The sequence below is a fragment of the Moschus berezovskii genome, chromosome X (assembly GCF_049115385.1).
Source record: "Moschus berezovskii isolate FMDL1 chromosome X, NW_MosBer_1.0, whole genome shotgun sequence".
In the NCBI taxonomy this organism is placed as follows: domain Eukaryota; kingdom Metazoa; phylum Chordata; class Mammalia; order Artiodactyla; family Moschidae; genus Moschus; species Moschus berezovskii.
Genome location: NC_142488.1, coordinates 145,468,788 through 145,478,411, shown reverse-complemented (window position 1 = coordinate 145,478,411; position 9,624 = coordinate 145,468,788). Strand labels below are relative to the sequence as shown.

Below are 9,624 nucleotides of genomic sequence, written 5' to 3'. Positions count from 1 at the left end.
AGATGGGAGCTAATAATTCCAGACTCACTCCTTTGAACTGTATCCTGAAAAACTGGGATAGATTTGATCCCCGGAGCTTAAAGAAGACACACCTGGTCTTCCTACGTGATACTGCATGACCACCGTACCCACTGGAGGACAGCGAACAGTGGCCAGTTGTAGGGTCTCTTAAATATAATACAGTTTTACAATTAGACCAGTTCTGTAAAGAACGAGGGAAATGGGTAGAGGTAGCATATGTGTTGCCCTTTTTCTCTCAGCAAAATATGCCAGATTTATTCCCTAAGAATATAGATTAGGGTGTGAAACCTTCAGCTCCCTCCTGTCCTCCTACTTTGCCCCCATACTTGGGGCTCCAATCTGAGCAAACTGCAAGCCAGAGAAACCCCCAAGAAAGGTTGCCTTTGTCTCAGTGGAAACCCAAACTGAGGTTCAAACTGCCTTGGTCTCAGTGGAAACCCAAACTGAGGTTCAAACCGCTTTGGTCTCAGTGGAAACCCAAACTGAGATTCAAACTGCCCATGTAGAAGTCCAAACAACTCCTGTCTCAGTACGACCTCAGACTACTCTGGTTTCAGTAAAAACTCAGACCATCGAAGTAAGAGATGAGATGGAGGGCAGGAGACAAAGAGATAAAGAAAAGCAGGTTTCGCCAATCTATCCCAGGGATCATATGCACAGAGCAGCCAGAGAGACTGAGGAACAGCCACACAAGCTGTTGCCCCTCGTGAAGCACCCACCGGGAGAAATAATCAGTCTATGATTGTTAATAAGCCTTTTTCTTATCAAGAAATACAAAGAATCAAAGAGGATCTGAGAGACTATTTAGAGGAAACAGAAAAATATATTTGAGCTTTTAAAGGTGTTACTCTGCTTTATGACCTTATTTGAAAAGATGTGATGAGTATCTTGGGACAAACACTGACTCCCGACTCAAAAAGTCGAGTTTTGGGGAAAGCGGTTGCTTCTGGAGACGAATGGCTTGGTAATGAATCAGTAGGGAAGAGGCAGGACAAGATAACCGCCCTCCCCACTGGGAATCAGGTAGTCCCAACTATAGAACCAAACTGGGGCTACAACACAGCTAAAGGGAGATGGGATCAGAGTCATTTTGTCAGATGTATTATTGAAGGACTCAGTCAGGCACGTGTTAAGCCTTTAAACTATGGCAAATTGGCAAATATAGAACAGGAGGAGAAGGAAGCTCCTGGTAAATTCCTAGATAGACTGAGAGAAGCCCTTCGCAGATTCACTGAGATTGATCCCAAAAGTGAAGAGGGAAAAGTGATCTTAAAGGATAGATTTCTCACTCAGTCAGCTCCAGATATCCACCGTAAGCTATTAACATGGGCGTATGGACCAAATCAGTCTTTAGATACTCTGTTACAGCTGGCTCAGACAGTCTATTATGGTAGGAAGAGAAAGACCAAGGAACAGGCCTTTGCAATGGCTATGAAAACCGTTCTTAAACAGCCTGAGAAAAATGCCCAGAGGGACCCAGGTGAAAAGGGATGGGCTTGCTATTACTGTGGAAAGGAGAGGCACCTCAAGCAGGATTGCCCTCAGGCACCTAAGCTGCCCCCGGCTCCATGTCTGGTCTGCAAAGGACCACACTGGAAGAGAGACTGCCCCCAGAGGCATAGGTCTAAGGGGTCAGACTCTCAAGACTATCAGGACTGAAGGTGCCCAGGGGTCCCCACACAAGCTCCCGTCCTAATTACACCTGAGGAACCCCGGGTATTAATAACTGTGTGGGGCCAATCCGTCGATTTCCTTTTAGATACTGGGGCAACTTACTCCATGCTTACTGAAGCCCCTGGCCCACTTTCTTCCCAATCCACTTCCATAATGAGTTAGTCTGGTCGAGCCAAAACGTATTATTTCAGTTATTCTTTATGTTGTAACTGGGATTCTGTGCTATTTTCACAGGAGTTTTTGATCGTGCCAGAGTCTCCCTCACCACTTTTGGGGATGCATTGGAGAAGGAAATGGCAACCCACTCCAGTGTTCTTGCCTGGAGAATCCCAGGGATGGGGGAGCCTGGTGAGCTTCTGTCTATGGGGTCGCACAGAGTCGGACACGACTGAAGGGACTTAGCAGCAGCAGCAGCAGCAGCATACTGAGCAAGGTCCATGCCTCTGTTTTCATGAATATGGAGCCCTCCCTTTCTCTCCCTTTAGTTGAACAAAATGTAAATCCTAGAGTATGAGCTGATGGAAAATCTGTGGGTCGAGCACAAAATGCTGTTCCTGTGGTTGTCAAGCTCAAAGACTCGCACTTAATTCCACATAAGAAGCAGTATCCACTGAAACCTGAGGTTAAGGAAGGTTTAAACCCATCATCGACAATTTAAAGGAGCAGGGACTATTAGTTCCCTGTAACAGTCCATGCAACACTCCTATTTTGGGTATAAAGAAATCAAATGGTAAATGGAGACTAGATCAAGATTTATGAATAATAAATGAGGCTGTAGTTCCTTTACACCCCGTGGTGCCTAATCCTTATACTCTATTGTCTGAAATTCCTGAATGAGCGAAATATTTCTCAGTAATTGATTTGAAAGATGCTTTCTATTCAGTGCCTTTGGCAGAGGAAAGTCAATTTCTATTTGCCTTTGAAGACCCTACGCAGCCAGCTTTTCAGTTAACCTGGACAGTTTTGGCCCAGGGATTTTGTGACAGTCCTTACTCATTTGGACAAAGTTTGTCATGGCATATACAAAACTTTAGTAGCTCTGAAGCGGTGATGTTACAATATGGAGATGATATATTGCTCTGTGCTGAGGTAGAGGAAGCTTATTCATGAATCTCAGAAGATTTCTTAAAGTTTCTTGCAGGCTGCAGTTACAAGGCATCAAGGGAAAAGGCTCAGCTTTGTCAACAATCTGTTAGATATCTCAGTTCAGTTCAGTTCAGTCACTCAGTCGTGTCCGACTCTTTGCGACCCCATGAATCACAGCACGCCAGGCCTCCCTGTCCATCACCAACTCCCGGAGTTCACTCCAACTCATGTCCATCGAGTCGGTGATGTCATCCAGCCATCTCATTCTCTGTCGTCCCCGTCTCCCCCCACCCCCAATCCCTCCCAGCATCAGACTCTTTTCCAGTGAGTCAACTCGTCGCATGAGGTGGCCAAAGTATTGCAGTTTCAGCTTTAGCATCAGTCCTTCCAATGAACATCCAGGATTGATCTCCTTTAGAATGGACTGGTTGGACTTCCTTGCAGTCCAAGGGACTCTCAAGATTCTTCTCCAGCACCACAGTTCAAAAGCATCAATTCTTCAGCGATCAGCTTTCTTCACAGTCCAACTCTCACATCCATACATGACCACGGGAAAAACCATAGCCTTGACTAGATGGACCTTGTTGGCAAAGCAATGTCTCTGCTTTTTAATATGCTATCTAGGTTGGTCATAACTTTCCTTCCAAGGAGTAAGTGTCTTTTAATTTCATGGATGCAATCAGCATCCACAGTGATTTTGGAACCTAAAAATTAAAGTCTGACTCTGTTTCCACTGTTTCCCCATCTATTTCCCATGAAGTGATGGGACCAGATGCCATGATCTTTCTTTTCTGAATATTGAGCTTCAAGTCAACCTTTTCACTCTCCTCTTTCACTTTCATCAAGAGGCTTTTTAGTTCCTCTTCACTTTCTGCCATAAGGGTGGTGTCATCTGCATATCTGAGGTTATTGATATTTCTCCTGGCAATCTTGATTCCAGCTTGTGCTTCTTCCAGCCCAGCGTTCCTCATTATGTACTCTGCATAGATGTTAAATAAGCAGGGTGACAAGATAGAACCTTGACGTACTCCTTTTCCTGTGTGGAACCAGTCTCTTGTTCCATGTCCAGTTCTAACTGTTGCTTCCTGACCTGCGTACAGGTTTCTCAAGAGGCAGGTCATGTGGTCTGGTATTCCCATCTCTTTCAGAATTTTCCACAGTTTATTGTGATCCACACAGTCAAAGGCTTTCGCATAGTCAATGAAGCAGAAATAGATGTTTTTCTGGAACTCTCTTGCTTTTTCCATGATCCAGAGGATGTTGGCAATTTGGTCTCTGGTGCCTCTGCCTTTTCTAAAACCTGCATGAACATCTGGGAGTTCACGGTTCATATATTGCTGAAGCCTGGCTTGGAGAATTTTGAGCATGACTTTACTAGCGTTTGAGATGAGTGCAATTGTGCCGTAGTTTGAGCATTCTTTGGCATTGCCTTTCTTTGGGGTTGTAATGAAGACTGACCTTTTCCAGTCCTGTAGCCACTGCTGAGTTTTCCAAATTTTCTGGCATATTGAGTGCAGCACCTCAACAGCTTCATCTTTCAAGATTTCAAGTAGCTCAGCTAGAATTCCATCACCTTCACTAGCTTTGTTCATAGCGATGCTTCCTAAGGCCCACTTGAGTTTGCACTCTAGGATGTGTGGCTCTAGGTGAGTGATCAAAATATCATGTTTATCTGGGTCATTAAGATCTTTTTTGTACAGTTCTTCTTTGTATTCTTGCCACCTCTTAGTATTTACTGCTTCTATTAGATCCATACCATTTCTGTCCTTTACTGTGCCCATCTTTGCATGAAATGTTCCTTGGTATCTCTAATTTTCTTTGCACATATTCAGGTATTTTAAGTGGGATGGGTGGAGAATGTTCAGGAGCAGCTAGCCTGGGGATCAGGCAGCATTTTCTTAAAGATACCTCTGTGTGATCCCCCAGCTTCCCACTGAGGACCCTCCTTGTCGGATTGGGGATGGAGTGTGAGGAGTGTGGAGGAGGGGTGGGAGGGTGGAAAGCCTGCTATCTGCACATAAGTCCCCACTCCCGACCAGCTTCTGAATTGCTCATTGGTATAGCAAGCATCCTTTAAAAAAATTATCTATTTTAATCGGAGACTAATTACTTTGCAATATTGTATTGGTTTTGCCATACACTGACATGAACCCATCATGGGTGTACCTTGTTCCCCATCCTGAACCCCGCTCCCACCTCCCTTCCCATCCCATCCCTCTGGGTCATCCCAGTGCACCAGCCTCGAGTATCCTGTATCATGCATTGAACCTGGACGGGCGATTCGTTTCACATATGATCATATACATGTTTCAATGCCATTCTCCCAAATCATCCGACCCTCGCCCTCTCCCACAGAGTCCAAAAGACTGTTCTATACATCTGTGTCTCTTTTGCTCTCGCACATACAGGGTTATCATTTAATGTCACTGTTCACATTGCTCATTAAGAACCCACCAGTTACACAGGTGAAAACCCAATTAGGATCTCATTGGTAGAGCAAGCATCCTAATTGGGTTTTCCCCTGTGTAACTGGTGGGTTCTTAATGAGCAATGTGAACAGTGACATTAAACGTCCTCAGTCAGGACTAGATACTTATTATGCCATATATACAGGTGTAAGAAGCTGGGGAGACGTGTGCAGTCGGTACCCCTAGGTACAGGCTATAGACTTGACCTCTCAACATTCTGGAGTCCAGCCACTGTTTTAGCATTTCTGAGGGTCAGTGTTGACTCTAAGGGTTCCATATTCCAGCCTCCATCTGCGTTTAGTGAGACCCACACTTCTAGGATCCTACAGAGCAGGGCTGTGTGAGTTCTCTGGGCTTCTCTAACAAATGACCACGTTGGGTGGTTTAAAACAATAGGAGTTCATCCTCCTCCAGTCCTGGAGACCAGACACTTGAGATCAAGGTGGTGCAGGGCTGAGGTCCCTCCAGAGGCTCCAGGATAGGGTCCTTCCTGCCTTTTCCAGCATCAGGGGCTCCAGGGGTCGCTGGGCTTGTGGCCCCCTCCCTTGCATCTCTGCCTCCGTCTTCACAAGGCATCTTATCTGTGTCCTCTTTTGTCTCTCGTAAGGACTTTGTCAGTTGGATTGAAGGTCCCCCTAACGCTAGATGACCTTACCTTGAGATCCTTAACTACATCTACAAAGACCATTTTCCCAGATATGGCCCTCATCCCATTTTCTGGGTGGACACATCTTTGGTGGCTACCATTCACTCCATTCTCTTTGTATAAAATAACTCTCATTTTAGGAGACTGCCATAGTCCCATATAGATAGTCATAGACAGCAGCCACACACGTGGATTCTGGAGAAAATGAGGCCCTTGGAGTCATCTGGAATGGATGAAGACCTGGCTTGATCAGGTGAGGGGAATCACATGGAGGAGCATGTCATTGTCTTGTTCAGGCTTCAAAAAGACCACGTTGGGGAGGGATGTGAGAAGCACCGTGGGGGCCAGGGTGTTTGCCGGGGTCTGATGGAGGGATTAGGCTTGGGCCAGGGCCGTGGGTGTCGAGGGGACTTAGTGTGGGGGCTGGCCTTACACCCTGGAGAAGGAGCTGTCAGTCTCTGGGGCACAAGGACCTGGGAACCTGGGGGGCCTCCGTGTTACTGAACCAAATTTGAGTCCACACACCTGAGTGCAGTAAAGCCAGTTGCCTGACACCAGTTGTGGTAAAGGAAAGTGCAGCATTAATTGCAAAGGCACCAGTACGTGAAGGACAGGTAACTCATGCTCTAAACCCTGAAATCCCTGAAGGGTTTCAGGAAAGCAGTTGTACAGGTCACAAGAGGGAGGGACTCACAGAGTATATGATCCGCTGGCGCACGGTTCTCTGGTTGATGAGGTAACAGGCAGCTAACCTCACAAATCCTCAGTCATGGAAACTCCTGGGGTTATGTGTTCATGCTCATCTCGTAGTTAACTTCTTCCACTCAGTGGGTCTTTTAGCATCTGTAAAACAACTCCACGAGTGTGCATCAGATACTGTTATCTCCATACTTCAGAGCGGAGCTACAACAGAGGATACAGGATGAGGTCTGTCCTGGGAAGGCCCAGAGGCTCCTGCTTGGTTACACCAGGTATCTGAGCTTAGCAGCTGGAGAAGTTGGGGCTGCCTCCTGCCAGGGGGGAGCAGCAGGATCGAAGTCCTCGAGGGGCCTCTTAGCCCCAGGGTGAGATGGGGAGGCTGTGGATAGACAGATGCACCTGGCCTGGGAGAGGGGACCAGGATGGAAATGTCTCTGGAACCATCACAGGAAGGAAGGGGAAAGGCCAGGAGAGGGCAGGTGGGTTATAGCACCTACTTGAAGGTGATGGCGATCCTGGTGGCCACAACTCAGAGCCAGAAGGAGTTTCATCCTCTTGTTCTTTGCTTATCTGTAACTTCCCACTCCTGCAACGAGGAGCCTGGCCTCCACCATCTGCATTTGTCAGTTCTTTTCTCCTCTTCAGATAACATGTACATTGGTCTCAGAATTGCTAGCTACTTCACTCTGTTAAGATCTCAGCTTTGTTACTTTGTAGGGTTAGTTCAGGCTGACAGGAGTCTGGTCACCTCAGGACCTGCTGGAGTTTTGGCTTTGGGACATTGTGGGGTCAGTTCAGGGAGATAGGACTGTGGCCCCTCAGGACCTGCTGGGGCTTCAGCTTTGGGACATTGTGGGGTCCAGTCAAGTCTGATGGGAGTCTGGTCTCCTCTGGACCTGCCAGCTTTTTGGTTTTGGAACATTGTGGGTTCAGTTCAGGCTGGTGGAACTCTGGTCTTCTCAGGACCTGCTATGGCTTTGGGACATTGTGGGGTTCAATTGAGGCTGATGGGAGTGTGGTCTACTCAGGACCCACTGGGGGTTCAGCATTGAGACATTGTTGGGTTCCATTCAGGCTGATAGGACCCTGGTTCCCCCAAGACCTGCTGGGGATTCAGTTTTGGGGTTCAGGCTGATGGGACTATGGTCTTCTCAGGACCCACTGGGTGTTTAACTTTGGGACGTGTGGGGTTCAGTTGAGGCTGATGGGAGTCTGGCCTCCTCAGAACCCACTGGGATTTGGGGTATCTTGGGGTTCAGTTCAGAGTGACGGGAGTCTGGCCCCTCAGGATCCACTGAGACTTCAGCTTTGGGACATGTTGAGGTTCTGTTCAGGCTGAGAGGAGTCTAGTCTCCTCTGGACCCACTGGGGCATCAGTTTTGGGATAGTTATTATTATATAGAGAATCACAAATGATCTTGCAGTTCTACTGATTTTCTTTTCTTTTTTTGGCCATGCAACTCAGCATGCTGGATCTTAGTTCCCTGACCAAGGATCAATCCCGTACCCCTGGCAGTGGAAGTGTAGTCTTAACCACTGAACTGCCAGGGACTCCCTGAATTCACTTTTTAGTTCTGACAGTTGTTTTGTGGTTTTTTGTGGAAAAGTCAAATTCAGAAATTTCATGGTTTCAGCTCTATCAGGGTCAGCCACAGCACCCATCACATGGTGGCTACTAATACACTCTTCCTATGGTGCCTTTTAATACCACATGGACTTCTACAAGGCATCACCATTTTTGTTGCATTTGGTCTGGTTAAATCTTGGCCTCTATAGCAATGTTTGATGTCATCTCTGATTTCCTGGCATGTGACTTACATGGTTGTAATGAAAAGTAATTTACTGTCTAGTAAATTTCAAATGTTTCAACTTTAAATAGCAGTGCAAAGTTTTCTACATTCACACCAAATACTGCTGTATGTTTTACCCAAAACTGTCATTTTTTGACTCCAAAATGGAGGATAATTATGGTTTCCACTTTGTAATCCTATCCATGGGACCACTTCAACTTTTACCAGCTGCCTGAGCTTTGTGCAAATATCTTTTTTCATCTAATCCAGGTTTCTTTTCCTGGGGCCACCACTGAGGCTTTCCCTCATGTTAAAAACCTTCATGGATTTAAAGTGTACAAGATGAGTATGATCTGGGTGACTTTTTCTGTATGGTCTCTTTCACTGGGGATATTTTCAGTGATTTGCCATGTTGTAACATGTATTATTTTTTTCATTGTGATTAGCAACATAAAACATTTATCATTTGAATCATTTTAAGTACACACTTGTATAACATTAACTGCAGTCACATTGTAGTAAAAGTGTTCTCACCATTCATCTCCAGAATCTTTTCATTTTCCCCAAGTGACAGTGTAGCCCTTAAACACTAACAACACAATGGGTATTGTGCTAGCTAAGGTGAAATGTGTGTTCAGGATTATCCGAGTTTCCATAAAAAGGATAATGTTCCTTCTAAGGATAATAGGGGCTTCCCTTGTAGTTTAGTCAGTAAAGAATCCGCCTGCAATGCAAGAGATCCTGGTTCAATTCCTGGGTCAGGAAGAACCCCTGGAGAAGGAAATGGCGACCCACTCCAGTATTCTTGCCTGGAGAATCCCATGGACAGAGGAGCCTGGCAGGCTACAGTCCATGCAGTCACAGAGTCTTAGCATGTACGCAGGCAACAGCACTTTTGGAGTTGCTGTTACAAAAAGTGGCCACAAGGTAGCAGCATTTCTTCAGGGCCCAGGTTTTTTTGTTTTTGCTTTTTCCCTCTCTCTGTGCATTCATTGTTATTTTGTATTGGAATAGAGTTGATTTCTGAAACTCTGTTTGTTTCAGGTGTACAGGAACTTGTTTCAGTAATACTCAGATGTTTATCTCTTCTTTCTTTTGGTTCTTGTTCTATATAGGTGATGACAGTGTGTATTCCCCATGCTCTTCAATAAGTCCCTTTGGATCATCTCTTTTATACATAATAATATGTATATTAATAACGTGTATGTGTGCTTCCCGGGTGGTGCTAGAAGTAAAGAAC

The 9,624-nt window shown here is 45.8% G+C and overlaps 1 protein-coding gene across 1 annotated transcript in view; it reads left to right on the top strand.

Moving 5' to 3' along the window:
• The window catches only part of LOC148773528 (uncharacterized), a 55,023-nt gene extending 48,994 nt beyond the window's left edge, over positions 1-6,029 (top strand). The window contains exon 2 of the mRNA XM_088834325.1: positions 3-6,029. Within this exon, the coding sequence (XP_088690451.1) occupies positions 3-13 (11 nt within the window). The 3' untranslated portion in view covers positions 14-6,029. The remainder of the gene's footprint in view (positions 1-2) is intronic.
• The last annotated feature ends 3,595 nt before the right edge of the window (positions 6,030-9,624 follow it).